Source organism: Euprymna scolopes, chromosome 40 (assembly GCF_053919585.1).
Source record: "Euprymna scolopes isolate OS-2025 chromosome 40, ASM5391958v1, whole genome shotgun sequence".
In the NCBI taxonomy this organism is placed as follows: domain Eukaryota; kingdom Metazoa; phylum Mollusca; class Cephalopoda; order Sepiida; family Sepiolidae; genus Euprymna; species Euprymna scolopes.
In genome coordinates, this window is record NC_136521.1 from 26,053,709 (window position 1) to 26,079,063 (window position 25,355).

Consider the following 25,355-nt stretch of genomic DNA (forward strand, 5'->3'; position numbering starts at 1 on the left):
AACAAATTTGTCCAAAATGACCATTAAAAAATCATTTAATTTTTATCCCTTTTATTAGTTCCATTTCTCTAGTTATCTTTTTCTTTTCTTTGTTTTTAAAATAGAAATGTAAAAATTACTAATTTATTTCTTGTGGATCTTCTGTAAATTCTCTTCACTTTTTGTTTTTTCAGAAAAGAAATTTCTTTTTCTGCAAATGTTTAATTTTATATATTTATATTTATCTAGACGATGCAAGATTTACAAAATCTGAATATTTTGTAAATCTTTCTTCATCCAGATTAAAAATTTAAATTTAAAAAGAAAAACATTTTTTAAATAATTTTCTTTTTTTCTTTTTCTTTTTTGCATTTTCTTTTTCTTTTTTGCATTTTCTTTTTTTCTTTTTCTTTTTTGCATTTTCTTTTTATCTTTTTTTTTTTTTTTAAAAATATTTTTCAAAGTTTTTTCTAGACTATTGTCTACATGAACGTTGATATTTTTTTCATGTGATATTTTAGCTGATGTGTTCTCCAGTCTTATTCAAATGTATTGTTTCTTTTCCTGATTTTAAATTTACTATAGGCTATGAGAGACCCCCTCCCCTGCGCCTGCCAACAGAAACTTCTTTTCTTGTCGACCATAGGTTCTTGTTGTTGCATGAATCAAATGTTAAATAGCAGTAAACTCATTCTCACTAAAGGCACATTTCTGTAATATCTAAATGAAGATATCTGGATTTTTAAGTCAATAATTTTTAGATTGTCAAATATTAATAATGTTGAGCTTGGGTTCTGATCATTTTACCCTAAAAGCAATTATAGTTTTACAAAAAATAATGAAAATAAAGATTTTGTTAAAAGCAGAAAAATCAAATCTATAGTATTTGATTATTCTTCATTCTAATTAAATTCGATCATCCTAGAGTGAATGACTATTCTAATTAAATCTAATGATATTCTGCAATAAAAAATTTGACTCCAAAATTGAATAAACAGATGACATTGAATTTTCAAACGAAAATACCTTTTATTGGTTTTGCTGAACAAAAGAAATAAAACAAGTCTTTATAAAGTATGACCTGCAATCCGCTCTGATATGTGTACTGATTCCAACTATTGCCAGCAGAAAACAAAATTGTGTGCAAACTGTAGTAAGAAGTCTGATTTGTATTCCAAGATGGTTCACCTGTTGATTTTATATAAAAAAAAAAGGTAGTACATAATGAAATTACAATATGTGATGGTTACAAATCAATGTAATTAAAAAATATCTAAAGTGCATTAAGAAAATGTTTATCATAAAACTTGATTGCTATTTTTTTTTTTTTTTTTGCATTCAGTTAAACTGAAATTAAATATTTTCATTTGATGACAAAAGCATCAGCTTTCAATACAACCTCTTAATAGTCTACATGATTAGGAGAGGAGAAAGTGGGTTTACTTTTTTGTAGCCTCATAACTTTGCTTATTTTGCCCTTTTATCCTCAACTTCCATGAGAGATCTTTCTGACAAATGGAGGAAGAATTGATGTTTTCTGGATCAGAATCTATATATCTAATACTTATCATTAGCTAATTTTTGACTTTGAACTGTTTTTATCTTACACCAAGTGGCTTGAGTGATTTCCTTAAAAAAAAAAATTGTGGATTCTTTTTTTTACCTTGGGGATATGTTGAATGCTGGAAGTGGTTGCAAGTTTAGCTCTAACATATGTTGAATCGGATCGGAATATGAGAGAAACATTGGTTTAATGGAAATAATCAACAATAATAATCCTATTTAAATGGAGAGAAAATTAAAAATTAAAGAAGAATGGAGAACATATCAACTGAAATGTAGAAATAAAACTATCAACGTTGATGAGAATAATCTGAAGAAAAACTAAAAAAAACAAAAAAACTGTGTAGAGCTTGCATAAACATTTTATCTACTAAATGTCATCTATATAATATTGAAACTCCCGCAATTTTTCTTGCTTGTCGTCATTGTTGTAGTGTATTATTTTGACATTGGTGTTTCTTTTAATGTTATACAAGTTCAAAATTAAAAACATGTAAATAATTTCACGATTTTCTTGTATAAAAATGATATAATCTATTTTATTATGACTTAAAAATGCCTATCTGATGTTATTCAGACAAATAATATAATTTATTAGATATATATATATTTTAAATTTAAAGTGAGTTATCCAATAATTCAAATTACCTCCCCTTGAAACTTAATGTTATATTTTGATAAGGATTTTTGTAATTTTTTTTTTTTTTTTTTTTTTTTTTGTAAATATTAAATCACAATGTTAATATTGATAAAACAGAACTCTAGTTATAGCATGGTATCAAGAAAAACTGTCTCAGTACTTATTAATTGTAATTAACTTTTAAGACAAATTTTCTTTTTAATCTATTTAAAATCATCAAGAATTGAAAACATTTTTTTTGTTTAATTACTTAACAGTTAAAGACTCAGATCAGGGTTGATTATTACATTGAAATGAGATTAATTACTATTATTACATTGAAATGAGATTAATTACTATTATTACATTGAAATGAGATTAATTACTATTATTACATTGAAATGAGATTAATTACTATTATTACATTGAAATGAGATTAATTACTATGATGAAAGAAAAATAAAGATTAAGTGAAATTAAATGTTATTTTAATTTAAATAAAACTGGGTGTTTAATTAATGTACATGATGAAAAATACGTAGAGCATGAATTTGAAATGTTTTTCAAGGTTTCCAGCATCACAAATTCACTTCTCAAAAGACCAACAATTTCATACATATGCTGTTACTAGAGACACACACACATGCATATACATATGTATAAAAACAGACAATAAAATTACTAAGTGAATTATAGCAAATATTAATTTATGATAGCTGTTAGAAAAATATAATACAAATTAGGCATACAAATAACTGTTTGAATCTTTCGTCACTACTATATCTTTCAAAATGTGGTTTATTAATTTAAATAACAGTGAGCCGTTTTGACAGAAATAGAAGTTTGATAAAGGGGAAAAAAATTGCATTCTTTTAAACAGATTGTGATGTTAAGCAATATTATAGTATTTTTTTCGATTTTCATACAAAATACTTGACCTTTAAATTTTTTCTGAATTTAGAATATATTTGAAAATTTTGAATATAACAAAAGTGTAAACAATTGAAAGCTGATCTGATAAGCATGATCAGTAAAATGTTAATATAAATTTTTTTGATAAGGAATTGTTTTTGTTGTTGTTAATTAAATTTTATTACTTTTTCAGCCTTTTGAAGTCCCAGGTCCAATCACCACTCCAATTTATGGAGTAGCAACTAACAATGAACAGCCTCCACCTGGTGCACCAGTTAATAATTACCCTAATATATATAACCCACAAGAACATCAGGCACCGGTACAAGTTAGTATGAATATCATTTTTTTTTTTCTCGCACTCGCACTAAAAGAGAGTTGGTATATAGCAGCTGTGTTAGGTGAATGAAGTTATGTGGAAGTGAATGCGAGCTTTTGACCGCTTAATATTCTAAGTGTGTAAGCGATTGTTTATATTTCAATGTTAGCAACATTACAGTGATAGGACAGTGGTTGGCACTTAGTTGACAGTGTGGGACCTATTAAATTTGAAATTCTTTTTTGGACCCTGTCTAAGAGGGAGAAAGTATCGGTAAATATACCAAGTCAGATGTGGCAACAATATTCCATGCATGGTGAAAAGTGGCTTTGCAAAGGTATAGTATACTTTCAGGCTAGAGTAATTTTCTAGCATGGTAGAGAGAATTCACCTTTGCAGCAGCCTTTGCAATGTCCTCAATGTATTCCAACTCATGTGGCCTGCAAATGTCAAGCCAAGGAGTTGGAATGATGAACTCTCAGATGGTTTATTATTAGTCATCGCAATCCCTGGTAGACAATGTTTTTTTCTAATTGTTAAAGGAAAGAAGTTTAGTCTTAGTAGCATTAAATGTTACCAAACATTTACGGTTCCATTCCACTAAGGCAGAAGGTTGTTTTCTAAAGTTTCTGCCATTACCATGTACATTTGTTTTTCCATCGTGTAATATATTATATATATATGTTTATAATATATATAAACAACCTGCCTGATAAAATAGTGTCTGAGAGTTGCATATTTGCTGATGACATGACTATATATACATACATATATATATATATATATATATATATATATATATATATATATATATATATATATATATATATATACACATAAACAGTCATGTCATCAGCAAATATGCAACTCTCAGACACTATTTTATTAGGCAGGTTGTTTATGAATATCAGAATAATAAAGTTCCAAAAATTAACCCAAGGCACACCTGCATTAATATCATGGTTTTTCAATGATGGAGGAATTGTTGATTCCCCATTATTTACCACACTATTATAAATTTTCTAGAAATTGCGAGTTGCTAATTTCTGTGACTCATTGTGTTTCCTGGTCATTTTAGTATGCCTTCTGTTGGCTGCGGCTATTTCACTCTAACAATGATTTCTAGTAGTTATTTATTTTTTATCTTTTTTGTACTTATGGTGGATGAATTGGTGGAATGCATGCTGCCTTTGTGCAATGGCAGCTGCACAAGTTGAAGTGAATGATTGGGAGAGTGGCCCTTGCTGTAGTACTTGCATGTGAAAACATGTGCTCCACTGCATGCTTTGCACTGTGCAGTTGTTTCATTGACATACTGTTCATCAGAAATAGAAAAGATATTATGAGGCATTTCAATGTGGTCTCCAATGGCTTCCGAATCAGCCTTTTTGCTTGTCATTTTCATCAACAACTCCTCAACTTGCGGTCAAGAATCAAGTGATGTCTATTGATATCACAAAGTGATTGACCTTTCCAGGTGGACTATGAACATTTGTCATACAATTCTTAGGTACTGTGATTAGAAGTGATTCTTGTTGATCTTCGTGATCTGGGAATATGACTATCCAAAAGAATGAACTATAGAGAAACTAAGCGCAGTGACCAGTTACGTTTGTAATTCGAGAAGCCAAGCCAATTAGTTTGGTGGGTATGAAAAACATCAAACATATGTACTTGGACGTTAGTATCTAAGGAGAGTGCTTCATTTATACTGTTAGAAACATGGTTGATTAGGGTATAAGTGAAGAGTGAAGAGAAAATGGTAGAGGAAATACAAGTAAACTGTTGAAAGGCTAGACTGATTATCCCATTCTAGATTATGCTCTTTGTAATCAAGGAGTAGGTGTTATGAATATAGATTCAAAGTTCATGTATCTATCAGAATCCTTATGGTAGACGGGAGTATATTCTGTTATGTTAAAACAGTTAAAGGTGATGAGTGTAGATTAGTTTCGTTTAATGTTAGGATGGCTGGGGAGAAAAATTTCTATGTCACTTACGCTACTTATTTGTGAATATTCACCTCAAGGAGGCAAATTAATTTTGTTTGGGTGAGTGTCCGGTTTGATTGTAATTTTTGTTTGAGATGTAATTTCATTTGATAGTTTCAGTTTGGGGTAGAGTGGTTTGGCAAATTGGGTCAGTTTAATGCTAAATATGCACACACAAATAGACTATTAGCCGAGTCTTCATTTAGATGATTGTGGCCTTGGAAAGCTTGCCGGGTCACTGTCCATGAGTGACACAGTACTGCAGCCATCTCAATATTATACAATTGATGATAGAGCAGTCGCTTTTAATGCTACTTGAGAATTAGAGCTCCTATACTGTCAATCGGAAACAGCAGCCAGGCAAACCTGTACCCTCAATCTATTGAACATGAGTGACCCAAACTAGTCACATGAAGCAAGCAAGAGTCTTCAAGTTAATCAGCATAAGATGGGAAAGATGCAATGGGAGCAAATGAAAGTAATGGGAGATGGCGTTCATTGTCAGGAAAAAAGGTCAAGTACTGAGTGTCTTGGTTGCGTCTCAGTAATGGTACCTCTGTGCTTGGATAATAGACAAAGGAATTTATAATTCAGGCAATAGGAAGAGCCTACCTACTCCTTAAGCAATTTAAATTTGTAGGTACCTCCAACGCACACCACACGGTGTAATCATAATTTAAGATTATCATCCTGACTTTTTTACCATTTAATAGAAAAAGCTTCAAATAAACTGCTAATATTTAAAAAGTTTTTTACAGCATACAAAAATAATGAAAATGCGAGACAAAAATCGTGTTTACATTATCGACGCTTTAAAACAACGTTCCTATGTAATGACGTTTTTTTAAGCCATTCACACACTCATGTTTTAAAAATCTAGTAAAAATCAAATAATAACCATATTTTCCTGACATTTTCGATATTCAATCATTATTGAATAAACTTACATATTAAAAGTAGGTTTCATTAAATATATTAGCGGAAATATATTTTTTTAGATGTTCTCCCCCCCCATATTTCATGATCCGAAAACTAAGTAAAATAAATGTGGGTTGATAAAAGTTTCACCATTTTTTAAAGCTGAAAAGATCAAATAATTAAAAAAATAGTAATTTATATATATATATATATATAAATAAAATCCTGTTATTTATTTCACTTACCTCAAAGTTGCAAATAAAATTGGACATAAATTCAATATTATGTTAAAAAACACAAAAAAAAAACAACACTTTCTGGATAATTTTTTTTCTCGGTAATATAATTATTCGAATTACAACAACAAAAAAAAACAATTCTAAAAAATAATTATTTTTAAAAAGCTTTAAATGATATTAAATTCAAATATTACGCAATATGAAGTTTAAATGGATTTTTTAATAACTGGTTTCCAATGATAAAAAATATATTCATATAAAAGAATATAAGACTATTGAGATAATAAAAATTGTAAATCCAAAATTAACCTTAAAAAAAATTTGTTTTGATTTTATTATTTAAATTGATAGAGGGTGGTTCTTATGTTTGGCGTTTTTTTTTCAAAAATGTACGGAGGTTTGTAAAGAACATTATTTTTAAATACATGCGTCAACAGAAGTCGTTAAAATTAATTTTATTTTATTAACTCTAGTCTGTGTAGTTCGTTAATAAAAATGTATTTGTTTTACAAAAGGTAAGTTTTATATTATTTTTTATCCATAGCAAAAAAAAAAAACTGTAACTCCATTAATAATTATAACGTGAACGCTTATCCAAAGAAATTAACACAAACACACGAAATGATGACGTCACTATTAAAATATGTACTATTGACGTTTTACACATCGCCATGGAGGTACCTATACATTTGCGAATCAAATGATTTATTCAGGTCATCAGCTCTAGGAAGGTTACCAACTAGGACTAAGGTTGTCTTCCTCCCCTAGTAGTCAGGTTTTATATCAGTTTTTCTTAGATGTATGACCTGACCTAGTCTGTAGATCTATTCTACCGAAAGCGGTAACCTAGCCTGTCGTCTAACGTAGTTATATTTTGATTCCACTTGGAAAATTATGTATAATAAGTATCTAAAAGATTTGCTCTCCATCAAAGAAATTAGGATTAGACTGAAGATAAGCATCGCTCTCATAAGTAAAAAAGGATACAAACGTGGAGAGCAAATTAAAAATGATTTAAACTAAGGTTACAGCGTACACCACAAAATGTGAGGAAAAGGCAAAGAGGAAGAATTGAAATTAGATTTGGATGGGATTTTAACTTAATGGTTCGTATGCAAAACATTTATTGTGCGAGTCAAGCAAACAACTCTTTATAAGTATAAAGAACTTCATTGTTTATGATGAGGAATTTGCAGATATTTAAAGTAGAAAAAAATGTAATTCATAAAAATGTCCTGATAATTATAAAACAAAATGCTTCAAAAAGAAAAAAGAATCTGATTAAATAAACAATTGCTGAGAACTAAGATAAAAAAATTACCAAAAATAACAGCATTGCTATATTTAGTAAAGAGGCAGAAAATAAGTTTATTATTTTTTATATTTTTTTATATTGCATTTTCACCCCAAACAAGGCACATTGCCACTTTGTTGTAGGGGGCTACTATCAGGGACATAAGAATCAGGGGTACTGTGTAGGAAGTTGGGCAGCAAGATGTCGGTTCACGTTACACTTGAACTTCTGCATGTCAGTACAGTCGGGGAAGCAGGGACCCGGAAGGGAATTCCAAAGTCTAGCTGTTCTGGGGAAGAAACTACTGGAGTAGAAGGCTCTCTTGCATCTAGGGATCTCTACTGTGAAGGGGTAGGATTTAGCTGCTTGTCGGGGATATTTACGTCGAGGGGGCACAAGTGCTTGCAGTTCGTCAGTGCATTCACTGTTAAAGTACTTGTAGTACAGACAGAGGGATGCAACATTTCGTCGATGGGACAGAAGCTGAAGTTTTGCTGACAGGTCAGGACCTATCAGACTCTTTTGAACCTCGTCTAGTAACGAGAGACTAGTGGCAGATGCACCAGCCCAAATATGACAACAGTACTCCATACATGGGCGAATGGTGGCCTTATAGAGGTATAGGATACTTTCAGGCGTTAATAGCTTTCTAGCACGGTAGAGAGAACCCACCTTCTTCGCAACGGTCCTGGCAATGTTCTCAATATAATTGTTCCAACTCATATTTCCTGTGAACGTTAGGCCAAGGAGTTTAAAAGATGTACTTTCAGATAAAGGGTTCTTGTAATTATTGAAGGAAACAAGTTTAGTCTTAAAGGTGACCATCCATTTTTGTCCTCATTACATTATGGATCGGAGGTCTTCCTCTAGTGTTTCTGCCACTTCTTTAGATATGTGTTCATTTGTTTTCCTGTCAGGTCTGTTATAGAGCGTTGTGTCGTCAGCATACATACCCATCTCACATACAATTTTGTCAGGGAGGTCATTTATGAATATTAGGAATAACAGAGGTCCAAGGATAGACCCCTGAGGCACTCCTGCATTTATATCATATTGTTTAGATGTACGACCGTCAAGGACAACCTGGATTTTTCTCTTATCTAAGAAGGATCTAATTATGTTATGTATTCTTCCAGTGATGCCGTATGATCTGATTTTCTTGAAGATCCTCATGCCATACCCTGTTAAAAGCCTTAGATATATCTAGAGCTACCACTCTATCCTCTACTGCTTTGTCCAGTGACTGGTATATACGTTCTGAGATTGTAGTTAGGATGTCTGCTGTGGAACGGGCTTGCTTAAATCCATATTGTTGGTCAGTCAGAAGTTTAGCATCTGTAAGGTGATGGACTAGAGCTTGGTTAATTATGGTCTCAAATATTTTGACGAAAAGTGAGAGGAGGCTAATGGGGCGATAATTTACTGGGTCAATTCTTTCACCAGAATTCTTGAAAACTGACACTATAGAAGCAGTTTTTCCAGCAGGCAGGAAAGCAAGATTCATTAAGGCATTTGTTGTAAAGTCTGGAGAGAACTGGAGCTACTTCGGCAACACACTTTTTTTAAGGCACAGCCGGGATGAGATCAGGTCCATATGCTTTTGCAGTGTCAAGCTTTCTTATGATAGCATGCACCTGAGCAGGAGTGATTTTCAGGTCGTCTAGTATGGTGTCTGTCCAGAAAGGAAAGTCAGGGAGGGGGTGGTTAGCAGTGTGGAGTTGGAGGCAAACCGTCTGGCAAGCATGTTAGCCTTCTCAGTTGCAGAGCAAACAACTTCAGAGGCGAATTTCATCTTGGTTTGCAAGACAAAAATAAACACGCAAATAAATATATATAACTAAAACAAATAGAAAGATAAAATTATAATGAGGCACCATGGTACATTTGTTAGGAGTTAAGATTAGTTTTTAAGAAAAAAAAAAAAAAATTAGTACTTAGCTCGTTCCAGTTTGCTTGGCCAAATGACAATGTTTTTTAGAGGAAGAAGATTTCTATATTTCCGGTTATTTTGTGCACATACTCCTAGCTATATTTATAGAATAGTCATTACGTTCATTTGTAAATGTTAGTTTTTTTTTGTTTTGTTTTTTTGTGTGGTTAAAATCCTAGCTTCTTATATAGGAGAAAATAATTCCTGGTTTTCATTTGTATTTGTTTTTTAGACTCACTTGGTTTCTCTTTTTGATCACTTCTTTCTCAGAGAATATCTATTAAACTAAAGTTCACCAGAAGAGAATTCTTTGATGTTGGATACTATATGTGTATTTCCTGTAAGGAGACAAAATTTCACATTGGCAGACATTTTGAATTCCAATTACGTGAAGGAAACTGAATGAATTTTACCATTGACAATGTTCCATTGCATTTTGGTTTGTTAAACAGCAAATTTTGTTATTATTGTAGTGATCATTACTATTTAAAAAGAAATAATGTTGGGAAATTATTCATAATTTTGATTATTTGTAACCAATTTATGTCAAAAAATTAATATTTACATGGTGAACAGAACAAGAATAACTACAAAAAAAATTCCTAAATTGTTTTCTTATAATTTAGATTTTAGGTTGCTGTGGTATAGTGATAACAAAGTTCTTGAGAAATAAAAATGTCTTTTTTTTTTTTTTTTTTTTTTTTTTCTGCAAATTTCAATAAAAATGCAAATATTTTAATATTTTTAATGTTTCTTCAACAGCCACCAGCTCCTGTTCCGGCGGCTGAACCTGTGCCCGAAGTGGTGAAAGGACCTATACCAAATGAGCATCAAGTCTTGCAAGATATTTTTGATGCTCTTGTCGGGAAGTGTTTAAAAGCTGCTAATAACGCGGTTAGTTTGAAAGACATTTACAGATTTTATTTTGGAATATAAACTCAATTTTTTTTTTTCCAAAATGAAATTATTAATAAAAAATTTTTTTGTAAAACTAATTGGTTCTAAAAATGATCGAGTTTATTCCTTGAAACAAGAGGACATGTTAAATATTTGTGTCATATCATAAGGAATATTAAAAACATTGTAACTGGAGAAAAATAAAATATTAGCGTTGATGGGGCATAAGGTGTCAAAATGTTGAGTTTGAAGGTTTAATCGTAAGTACAGATGATACTAAGAATAGAATTATTAAGACTTCTACTTAATCATGACTGAAGGAATGAGAGCAAACTATTTCTATAGATTTTCTTAAAGGGTTCAGTTAGAAGTTCTGTACAAATGCCTACATTCGACAAAATACACCTCTAGAAGGTGACATCACCGAAAACATTGTGAAAATAAAATCCAAGATAGGAACAGTAAAATAATTCAAATTATCCTCATTTTAACAATTTGAAACAAAAAATTTCTGTTATTAAATGTTAAATCGTTTTAATAATGTTGCCATTATTGGGTTTATTGGCTAATGCTTTATTTCTACATCAATCTGTATAATTTACTGTTAATAATATTCCTTCTGAAATAATACATGTTTGTCAGGGTCAATACTATTAAGAAAAACGTCTCTTCTGTAAAAATGTAAAAATTGTCAGCAGATATCTACTATATAATAAAATAATTGCAGGAATCCCCCTCTGGACCAAAGTACACTAGGTTTGCACCAACAGATGCCACATACAAATTTATTATATCTACACTATTAGCCACTACCTTATGTAACTTTTGAATGCTATTTTACACACATTTATTTGTTATAGTAAAATTCTACATTACATCCTAGGAGCAACATCATCACAGTCGCAACCATCTATTGTGGAAGTTGTTGCTGTTTTTCCCTCTAAATAAAAAGTACTCCTACCGCTCCCAGTCAACAGCAGGAGGTATTCTACATTTTGGACAGATATGGGGTTGCACCCTTATTATCTGGATCATATGCTTACAGATATAAGATAATCTTTCCTTTTCCTGTATACAAAAATAATTTCTCCCTTTTCACATTCCTCATATCTCATTGGCTGAGAACTTACTATTTGTTCACTCCAGAATGTAAATCTTCCTACAAAAACGAGCACTCCAGAGATTTACAAACATGGCTTCACTGAGGCAATCATTTAAAATAAAATACCCCAAATACAAACATATTACTACATCGAAACATGTTCATAAGCCAAGACTGCTTTTATTTTTACACTAAATATACCATACATGTTAACTTTTTTATACAGCTACGCTACTGTGCTACATCTTTTGTGTTTACCTGCATCATACACACTGTTTTCCGACACATCATCACATGCTGATAGCCATTATTTCTTTTTTTATTTAAAAACCGACTTAAATTCTTCATATATATGCTAAATAAAAAATTATGATTAATAGTCAAGACTCGAACTTTGTGTGATTTTGAAACCTTTACACTGTCTAAAGCGTTTGATTTATAAAAGCTTTTCCCTTATATACTATAATCAGCTTTCGACACACTTGGTGAACACTTACAAAGTCGGAATCGTTTTCTTTTACTGCTGGGCCGTCTTTTGCAAGAAGGGGTCAGTTTATGCGCTAACATTTTTGCAAAGTCATCATGCCTCGCGATACGTATGTTTTAAAGGCATTATTTCGAAGGCCCATAACATTGTAAGTTCGCCGTCGACTAAACAGTTTCTTTTTCTTCACCTCCTTTTCTTCTAAGCATTACATGTTTGAGTCTGTCCACTGCAGCTAATGTGTTTTTTTTCTTGCACTGGTAGTTGCTGCTATTTTCATTTTTTTTTTGGGGGGGGGGGTTCTTATGGATTGCACGGGTAATAACTATTATTAAATGTTTTGTTTGTAAAATATGTTGTAAAACAAAGTAAATTGTTTTTATCTAATTTCCCCCAATTTTCTTTTCTTTTTAGGTATATATATATCGAAAAATGTGAACAATATTTCTTTCAAAATTATTAAATTTCTGTTTCTGTTGTCTAAAATCAATTTAAAACAGTTTACATTATTTCAATTTATAAAGTGTTCTATTTATATTATTTATAATATAAATAAAATTCTGTATATATTGTTTAAAATAAATAATTTATTATTTAAAGAAAACATTCTGTTTATATTGCTTCTTCTTCTGCTTATTTAAAACTGTCACTTTCTGAAATACCGTCTACATATTTACATGGTAACGTACAGTTGACTACAGGAATTTAGAGTGATAGAACATTCAATAGTATTTTGCCACTTAAACTCCATCTTGCCAACAAAAATCCCATATCCTGAACCGTACCCTGCCCGACAGATTAGTACGCACAGGACAACCGACACTGCAACCACTAAATTTTGTTGTTCATAGTATTTGCGTGTCGGAATCCTGACAGTGATAATCAAAGTTATATTTCGGGCAAATTTTTTTGACAACCTCACAAAATGGTGTGTCTATTCCAAAAGCCATTCTTAACATGTACTTTAATTTTTTATGTCGGAGGGAGGAGGGTCATGTTACCATCAGGCAATGCCGGTTAACGGGTCCTGCTAGTTGTTTAAATTGATAAATGTCACTTCTTTATTAGTTCAAAATTGGAATTTAATTTTTCAAACAAATATTTTTTCTTATTGTAAAAATTGTCAGCTAAATTTTTTGAAATTAATGAAATGTCACTTTTTAGATGTATTTAAAATTATTCTGTGTTAGTGAAGAGACATCATAATTTAATTGTGGAACAGTTCATTTTAAAGTGGAAAAAGTCAGAATTTTTTTACTTTAGCAAAATTAGATTAATTGCCATCTTTGTTAATTGGATAATCTGATTAATGTGAAAATTGATAATAAGCAAACATGGAATGGCTTAACAATTTTATATCGGTGAGAAAAAGCTTGTAATTGAATTTGCTAACCTCTTCCATGACTTTTGTTTTGATTAAAATTCTTTGCTTTAGATTTTAAATTCTTAGCTTTGAATATTGCTCTTGTGTGGCATGACTTTTGAGACATTTTTCAGGACAGAATTAATTTTTGCTAACTTTTTGATTAGCAATACTTATATTTTGTTTTCCAGCAAACAAAGAAAAAACTTGAGGATGTGGCAAGAAAACTTGAAGTTTTGTATGATAAACTACGAGACAATTCTGTAAGTTTTTCTACATTTTCTATTTTTGGAAATTGCTATTTTTCATCAAATATCTTGTGTCACATTTTAAAAGAAAAATATTCACAAAATATATCACTAACCTCATAGGGTGTTCTTTGATCCCCACGGTTATGTTGTTCTTAATCTTCCTGATATGTTCACTTCATCTGCAAAATCAGCTCGTCATATTTCTGTGCTCATGTAGCAAAATTTTCATCTCTGCTGCGGTATGTGTATCAGAATTTGGGGGGAATTTTTGACACCCCCTAACATGAAACTGCGAATAAAATATAAAAAACTCCTAATTTCTCTTTTAAAAGTGGGTTTATTTTCTTTATGGAATATATTTCCAAAATAAACTATTAAAGTTGTTTTAAAAAACAATAGAAATATTATTTTTAAAAAAGTTTTAACAAAGTGCCTGCACGCATTCATGCAGCCATTTTTTTTATGTAATGAAATCAATTGAATTTTACGAGTTAATTTTTTTTCAAGTTTTAAACTTTAAAAATCTATCAATTTTTCTATTGGTTATTTTTTTTAGTATATTTTTAGTGTCAATATGAATTTTATGCTCTTTCCAATAAACTGAATATAATATTTTAGACAAACGATTTTTTACCCCCCCCCCATTTTGAAATGTCTATTGAAATTTTAATAATTTATGTACCAAAGTTTTATATATCAGAAATTGAAGATAAAAGATCAATAAATAATATATTGTAAATTAAAACAAGAAAAAAAGGAAGTGTTTTTGGAAATTTCCCTGTAAAGTCCAAAATATAAAACCTTTTTTTTTTTTAAAAACCATTTTCATATTTTTTTTTTTGAATTGGAAGCCTATGTTCTGCTTATGTTGTCCAGTAAGTAATGGACAATGACGAAAAATTTTTCTATTTCATTAAATGTTTTCTTTTTTTTATATATTTTAAAAACAAATTTCACTTGAAAAAAGAATGAAAATATAATAAATCAGAACTTTATGTATTTCTTTGAGAAAAGAGAAAAAAAATTCCATGAGTGTCTTTTTAATAATCTTGCTACAAATATATGTAATCTTGCTACAAATAATATGAATAATCTTGCTACAAATAATATGAATAATCTTTCTACAAATAATATGAATAATCTTGCTACAAATAATATGAATAATCTTGCTACAAATAATATGAATAATCTTGCTACAAATATGAATAATCTTGCTACAAATAATATGAATAATCTTGCTACAAATCTATATGAATAATCTTGCTAAAAATATATAATATGAATAATCTTGCTAAAAATATATAATATGAATAATCTTGCTACAAATATATAATATGAATAATCTTGCTACAAATATATAATATGAATAATCTTGCTACAAATATAATATGAATAATCTTGCTACAAATATAATATGAATAATCTTGCTACAAATATATAATATGAATAATCTTGCTACAAATATATAATATGAATAATCTTGCTACAAATATAATATGAATAATCTTGCTACAAATATAATATGAATAATCTTGCTACAAATATATAATATGAATAATCTTGCTACAAATATATAATATGAATAATCTTGCTACAAATATATAATATGAATAATCTTGCTAAAAATATATAATATGAATAATCTTGCTACAAATATATAATATGAATAATCTTGCTACAAATATATAATATGAATAATCTTGCTACAAATATATAATATGAATAATCTTGCTACAAATATATAATATGAATAATCTTGCTACAAATATAATATGAATAATCTTGCTACAAATATAATATGAATAATCTTGCTACAAATATATAATATGAATAATCTTGCTACAAATATATAATATGAATAATCTTGCTACAAATATATAATATGAATAATCTTGCTACAAATATAATATGAATAATCTTGCTACAAATATATAATATGAATAATCTTGCTACAAATATATAATATGAATAATCTTGCTACAAATATATAATATGAATAATCTTGCTACAAATATATAATATGAATAATCTTGCTAAAAATATATAATATGAATAATCTTGCTACAAATATATAATATGAATAATCTTGCTACAAATATATAATATGAATAATCTTGCTACAAATATAATATGAATAATCTTGCTACAAATATAATATGAATAATCTTGCTACAAATATATAATATGAATAATCTTTCTACAAATATATAATATGAATAATCTTGCTACAAATATATAATATGAATAATCTTGCTACAAATATATAATATGAATAATCTTGCTACAAATATAATATGAATAATCTTGCTACAAATATATAATATGAATAATCTTTCTACAAAGATATAATATGAATAATCTTGCTACAAATATATAATATGAATAATCTTGCTACAAATATAATATGAATAATCTTGCTACAAATATATAATATGAATAATCTTGCTACAAATATATAATATGAATAATCTTGCTAAAAATATATAATATGAATAATCTTGCTACAAATATAATATGAATAATCTTGCTACAAATATATAATATGAATAATCTTGCTACAAATATAATATGAATAATCTTGCTACAAATATATAATATGAATAATCTTGCTACAAATATATAATATGAATAATCTTGCTACAAATATATAATATGAATAATCTTGCTACAAATATATAATATGAATAATCTTGCTACAAATATATAATATGAATAATCTTGCTACAAATATATAATATGAATAATCTTGCTACAAATATAATATGAATAATCTTGCTACAAATATATAATATGAATAATCTTGCTACAAATATATAATATGAATAATCTTGCTACAAATATATAATATGAATAATCTTGCTACAAATATATAATATGAATAATCTTGCTACAAATATATGATATGAATAATCTTGCTACAAATATATAATATGAATAATCTTGCTACAAATATATAATATGAATAATCTTGCTACAAATATATAATATGAATAATCTTGCTACAAATATATAATATGAATAATCTTGCTACAAATATATAATATGAATAATCTTGCTACAAATATATAATATGAATAATCTTGCTACAAATATATATGGATAACCTAGCTACAAATATATAATATGGATAACTTGCTACAAAGATATAGAATATTGCTTAAAATATATAATATGAATAATCTTGTTATAAATAATATAAATAATCTTGCTATGAATAATCTTTCTACATAATATGAATAATCTTTCTACAAATAATATGAATAATCTTTCTACAAATATGAATAATCTTGTTATAATTTTGAATAATCTTGCTACAAATATATAATATGAATAATTTTGCTACAAATGTATATGTATCATCTTTCTACAAATATATAATATGAATAATCTTGCTACAAATAATATGACTAAGCTTTCTACCAATAGGACTAATCTTTCTACTAATAGGACTAATCTTTCTACCAATAGGACTAATCTTTCTACCAATAGGACTTATCTTTCTGCCAATAGTACTAATCTTTCTACCAATAGGACTAATCTGGCTACAAATATGAATAATCTTTCTACCAATAGGACTGATCTTTCTACCGATGTGAATAATCTTTCTACCGATGTGAATAATCTTTCTACCGATGCGAATAATCTTTCTACCGATGCGAATAATCTTTCTACCGATGTGAATAATCTTTCTACCGATGTGAATAATCTTTCTACCGATGTGCATACTCTTTCTACCGATGCGCATACTCTTTCTACCGATGCGCATACTCTTTCTACCGATGCGAATACTTTCTACCAATGCGAATACTCTTTCTACCGATGCGAATACTCTTTCTACCGATGCGAATACTCTTTCTACCAATAATATGAATAATCTTTCTACCAATAATATGAATCTTTCTACCAATAATATGAATCTTTCTACCAATAATATGAATCTTTCTACCAATAATAGGAATCTTTCTACCAATAATAGGAATCTTTCTACCAATAATAGGAATCTTTCTACCAATAATATGAATAATCTTTCTACCAATAATAGGAATCTTTCTACCAATAATATGAATAATCTTTCTGCCAATAATATGGATAATCTTTCTACCAATAATATGGATAATCTTTCTACCAATAATATGGATAATCTTTCTACCAATAATGTGGATAATCTTTCTACCAATAATATGGATAATCTTTCTACCAATAATATGGATAATCTTTCTACCAATAATGTGGATAATCTTTCTACCAATAATATGGATAATCTTACTGCAAAAATTATTGATAATCTTACTACAAATAATATGGATAATCTTACTACAAATAATATGGATAATCTTACTACAAATAATATGGATAATCTTACTACAAATAATATGGATAATCTTACTACAAATAATATGGATAATCTTACTACAAATAATATGGATAATCTTTCTACCAATAATATGGATAATCTTTCTACCAATAATATGAATAATCTTTCTACCAATAATATGAATAATCTTTCTACCAATAATATGAATAATCTTTCTACCAATAATATGAATAATCTTTCTACCAATAATATGAATAATCTTTCCACCAATAATATGAATAATCTTTCTACCAATAATATGAATAATCTTACTGCAAATAATACGAATAATCTTACTGCAAATAATACAAATAATCTTACTGCAAATAATACGAATAATCTTACTGCAAATAATATGGATAATCTTACTGCAAATAATATGGATAATCTTACTGCAAATAATATGGATAATCTTAGTACAAATTATATGGATAATCTTAGTACAAATTATATGGATAATCTTAGTACAAATTATATGGATAATCTTAGTACAAATTATATGGATAATCTTAGTACAAATTATATGGATAATCTTAGTACAAATTATATGGATAATCTTAGTATCAATTATATGGATAATCTTAGTACAAATTATATGGATAATCTTAGTACAAATTATATGGATAATCTTAGTACAAATTATATGGATAATCTTAGTACAAATTATATGGATAATCTTAGTACAAATTATATGGATAATCTTAGTACAAATTATATGGATAATCTTAGTACAAATTATATGGATAATCTTAGTACAAATTATATGGATAATCTTAGTACAAATTATATGGATAATCTTAGTACAAATTATATGGATAATCTTAGTACAAATTATATGGATAATCTTAGTACAAATTATATGGATAATCTTAGTACAAATTATATGGATAATCTTAGTACAAATTATATGGATAATCTTAGTACAAATTATATGGATAATCTTAGTACAAATTATATGGATAATCTTAGTACAAATTATATGAATAATCTTACTACAAATTATATGGATAATCTTACTACAAAAATGGATAATCTAGCCACAATTACTATGAATAACCTTTCTACAAATAATGACTGATCTTTCTACCAATGTGACTAATCTTTCTACCGATGTGACTAATCTTTCTACCAATGTGACTAATCTTTCTACCAGTGTGACTAATATGATTAATGTTGCTACAAATAAATAATATGAATATTCTTGCTACAAATAAATAATGTGAATAATCTTGCTACAAATAAATAATGTGAATAATCTTGCTACAAATAAATAATGTGAATAATCTTGCTACAAATAAATAATGTGAATAATCTTTCCACAAATAAATATGAATAATCTTGCTACAAATAAATATGAATAATCTTGCTATAAATAAATATGAATAATCTTGCTACAAATAAATAATATGAATAATCTTGCTACAAATAAATAATGTGAATAATCTTGCCACAAATAAATATGAATAATCTTTCTACAAATAAATATGAATAATCTTGCCACAAATAAATATGAATAATCTTGTCACAAATAAATATGAATAATCTTGCCACAAATAAATATGAATAATCTTGCTACAAATAAATATGAATAATCTTGCCACGAATAAATATGAATAATCTTTCTACCAATAATATGAATAATCTTTCTACCAATAATATGAATAATCTTTCTACCAATAATATGAATAATCTTTCTACCAATAATATGAATAATCTTTCTACCAATAATACGAATAATCTTACTGCAAATAATACGAATAATCTTACTGCAAATAATACGAATAATCTTACTGCAAATAATATGGATAATCTTACTGCAAATAATATGGATAATCTTAGTACAAATTATATGGATAATCTTACTACAAATTATATGGATAATCTTAGTACAAATTATATGGATAATCTTAGTACAAATTATATGAATAATCTTACTACAAATTATATGGATAATCTTACTACAAAAATGGATAATCTAGCCACAATTACTATGAATAACCTTTCTACAAATAATGACTGATCTTTCTACCAATGTGACTAATCTTTCTACCGATGTGACTAATCTTTCTACCAATGTGACTAATCTTTCTACCAGTGTGACTAATATGATTAATGTTGCTATCAATAAATAATATGAATATTCTTGCTACAAATAAATAATGTGAATAATCTTGCTACAAATAAATAATGTGAATAATCTTGCCACAAATAAATATGAATAATCTTGCTACAAATAAATATGAATAATCTTGCTACAAATAAATATGAATAATCTTGCTACAAATAAATAATATGAATAATCTTGCTACAAATAAATAATGTGAATAATCTTGCCACAAATAAATATGAATAATCTTTCTACAAATAAATATGAATAATCTTGCCACAAATAAATATGAATAATCTTGCCACAAATAAATATGAATAATCTTGCCACAAATAAATATGAATAATCTTGCTACAAATAAATATGAATAATCTTGCCACAAATAAATATGAATAATCTTGCTACAAATAAATAATATGAATAATCTTGCTACAAATACATAATGTGAATAATCTTGCCACAAATAAATATGAATAATCTTGCTACAAATAAATATGAATAATCTTGCTACAATTAATATAATCTTGATACAAATAATAATAATAATCTTGCTACAAATAATAATGATAATAACCTTGCTACAAATAATATGAATAATCTTTCTACTAATAGGACTAATCTGGCTATTAATATGAATAATCTTTCTACAAATAATATGAATAATCTAGCCACAATTACTATGAATAACCTTTCTACAATTACTATGAATAACCTTTTTACAAATAATATGAATAACCTTTCTACAAATAATATGAATAACCTTTCTACAAATAATATGAATAACCTTTCTACAAATAATATGAATAACCTTTCTACAAATAATATGAATAACCTTTCTACAAATAATATGAATAACCTTTCTACAAATAATATGAATCATCTTTCCACAAATAATATGAATCATCTTTCTAAAAATAATATGAATCATCTTTCTACAAATAATATGAATCATCTTTCTACAAACATTTAATATGAATAATAATATTAATAATCTGTCTACCAATAATATGAATAATCGTGCTAGAAATAATGACTAATCCTGCTAATATAAATTATCTTGTTAGAAATGATATGAATAATCTTGCTACACATATGAATAATCTAGCTACAAATAAAAAATATCAATAATCTGGCTACGAATAAAAATATCAATTTTTCTATGAATAATATGAACAATCTTGCTACAAATATATAGTATGAGCAGTCTTTTTACAAATATATAGTATGAACAGTCTTTCTACAAATATATAGTATGAACAGTCTTTCTACAAATATATAGTATGAACAGTCTTTCTACAAATATATAGTATGAACAGTCTTTCTACAAATATATATATGAACAATCTTGCTACAAATGATATGAATAATCTTGCTACAAATAATATGAATAATCTTGCTACAAATAATATGAATAATCTTGCTACAAATAATATGAATAATCTTGCTACAAATAATATGAATAATCTTTCCAGAAATCTGAATAATCTTTCCAGAAATCTGAATAATCTTGCTAGAAATAATATGAATAACCTTGCACAAATAATATGAATAATCTTGCTACCAATAAATAATAAGCATGCTACAAATATATATAATCTTACTGCAAATAAATCATGATAAATCTTGCTACAATTAACAAATATGAATAATCTTGCTAAACATAAATAATATGAATAATTGTTACAAATAAATATGAATAATCTTGCTACAAATATATATAATCTTACTGCAAATATATATGCATAATCTTGCTAGCAATAATATGAATAATCTTGCTAGCAATAATATGAATAATCTTGCTACAAATATATGAATAATCTTGCTACAAATAAATATGTATAATGTTGCTACAAATAAATATGTATAATGTTGCTACAAATAAATATGAATAATCTTGCTACAAATAAATATGAATAATCTTGCTACAAATAAATATGAATAATCTTGCTACAAATAAATAATATGAATAATCTTGCTACAAATAAATAATATTAATAATCTTGCTACAAATAAATAATATTAATAATCTTGCTACAAATAAATAATATTAATAATCTTGCTACAAATAAATATGAATTATCTTGCTACAAATAAATAATATGAATAATCTTGCTAAAAATACATAATATGAATAATCTTGCTACAAATAATAAATATGAATAATCTTGCTACAAATAAAAAATATGAATAATCTTGCTACAAATAAAAAATATGAATAATCTTGCTACAAATAAAAAATATGAATAATCTTGCTACAAATAAATAATATAAATAATCTTGCTACAAATAAATATGAATAATCTTGCTACAAATAAAAATATGAATAATCTTGCTACAAATAGAAAATATGAATAATCTTGCTACAAATAAAAAATATGAATAATCTTGCTACAAATAAATAATATGAATAATGTTGCTACAAATAAATAATATGAATAATGTTGCTACAAATAAATAATATGAATAATCTTGCTACAAATAAAAAATATGAATAATCTTACTACAAATAAATATGAATAATCTTGCTACAAATAAATAATATGAATAATCTTGCTACAAATAAATAATATGAATAATCTTGCTACAAATAAATAATATTAATAATCTTGCTACAAATAAATAATATGAATAATGTTACTATGAATAAATAATATGAATAATGTTACTACAAATAAAAAATATGAATAATCTTGCTACAAATAAATATGAATAATCTTGCTACAAATAAATAATATGAATAATGTTACTACGAATAAATAATATGAATAATGTTACTACAAATAAATAATATGAATAATCTTGCTACAAATAAAAAATATGAATAATCTTGCTACAAATAAAAATATGAATAATCTTGCTACAAATAAAAATATGAATAATCTTGCTACAAATAAATAATATGAATAATGTTACTACGAATAAATAATATGAATAATCTTGCTACAAATAAATATGAATAATCTTGCTACAAATAAAAATATGAATAATCTTGCTACAAATAAAAAATATAAATAATCTTGCTACAAATAAAAATATAAATAATCTTGCTACAAATAAAAAATATAAATAATCTTGCTACAAATAACAAATATGAATAATCTTGCTACAAATAAAAAATATGAATAATCTTGCTACAAATAAAAAATGTGAATAATCTTGCTACAAATAAATAATATGAATAATGTTGCTACAAATAAATAATATGAATAATGTTGCTACAAATAAATAATATGAATAATCTTGCTACAAATAAATATGAATAGTCTTGCTACAAATAAATAATATGAATAATCTTGCTACAAATAAATAATATGAATAATCTTGCTACAAATAAATAATATGAATAATCTTGCTACAAATAAATAATATGAATAATGTTACTACGAATAAATAATATGAATAATGTTGCTACAAATAAATAATATTAATAATGTTGCTACAAATAAATAATATTAATAATCTTGCTACAAATAAATAATATTAATAATCTTGCTACAAAAAAATAATATTAATAATCTTGCTACAAAAAAATAATATTAATAATCTTGCTACAAATAAATAATATGAATAATATTGCTACAAATAAATAATATTAATAATATTGCTACAAATAAATAATATGAATAATCTTGCTACAAATAAATAATATGAATAATCTTGCTACAAATAAATAATATGAATAATGTTGCTACAAATAAATATGAATAATGTTGCTACAAATAAATAATATGAATAATGTTACTACGAATAAATAATATGAATAATCTTGCTACAAATAAATATGAATAATCTTGCTACAAATAAAAAATATAAATAATCTTGCTACAAATAAAAAATATGAATAATCTTGCTACAAATAAAAAATATGAATAATCTTGCTACAAATAAAAAATATATATAATCTTGCTACAAATAAATAATATGAATAATGTTGCTACAAATAAATAATATGAATAATGTTGCTACAAATAAATAATATGAATAATGTTTCTACAAATATATAATATGAATAATCTTGCTACAAATAAATATGTATAATCTTGCTACAAATAAATATGAATAATCTTGCTACAAATAAATAATATGAATAATCTTGCTACAAATAAATAATATGAATAATCTTGCTACAAATAAATAATATTAATAATCTTGCTACAAATAAATAATATTAATAATCTTGCTACAAATAAATAATATGAATAATCTTGCTACAAATAAATAATATTAAAAATCTTGCTACAAATAAATAATATTAATAATGTTGCTACAAATAAGTAATATGAATAATCTTGCTACAAAAAATAATATTAATAATCTTGCTACAAAAAAATAATATTAATAATCTTGCTACAAATAAATATGAATAATCTTGCTACAAATAAATAATATTAATAATATTGCTACAAATGAATAATATGAATAATATTGCTACACATAAATAATATTAATAATCTTGCTACAAATAAATAATATGAATAATCTTGCTACAAATAAATAATATGAATAATGTTGCTACAAATAAATAATATGAATAATCTTGCTACAAATAAATAATATGAATAATGTTGCTACAAATAATATGAATAATGTTGCTACAAATAAATAATATGAATAATGTTGCTACAAATACATAATATGAATAATCTTGCTACAAATAAATAATATGAATAATCTTGCTACAAATAAATATGAATAATCTTGCTACAAATGAATAATATGAATAATCTTGCTACCAATAAATATTAGTAATAATCTTGCTACAAATGAATAATATGAATAATCTTGCTACAAATGAATAATATGAATAATCTTGCTACAAATAAATAATATGAATAATCTTCTACAAATAAATAATATGAATAATCTTGCTACAAATATATAATATGAATAATCTTGCTACAAATAAATATGAATAATCTTGCTACAAATAAATAATATGAATAATCTTGCTACAAATAAATAATATGAATAATCTTGCTACAAATAAATATGAATAATCTTGCTACAAATAAATATGAATAATCTTGCTACAA

General features: G+C 26.6%; 1 protein-coding gene across 1 annotated transcript in view; it reads left to right on the plus strand.

Annotated features, from left to right (window-relative positions):
* Positions 1 to 25,355, plus strand: part of LOC145265441 (protein transport protein Sec31A-like) — a gene marked incomplete in the record, with an annotated part of 154,076 nt that overhangs the window by 108,306 nt on the left and 20,415 nt on the right. The window contains 3 exon segments of the mRNA XM_080121287.1: positions 3,267 to 3,401; positions 10,527 to 10,658; positions 13,802 to 13,873. Coding sequence (XP_079977413.1) covers positions 3,267 to 3,401; positions 10,527 to 10,658; positions 13,802 to 13,873 — 339 coding nt within the window.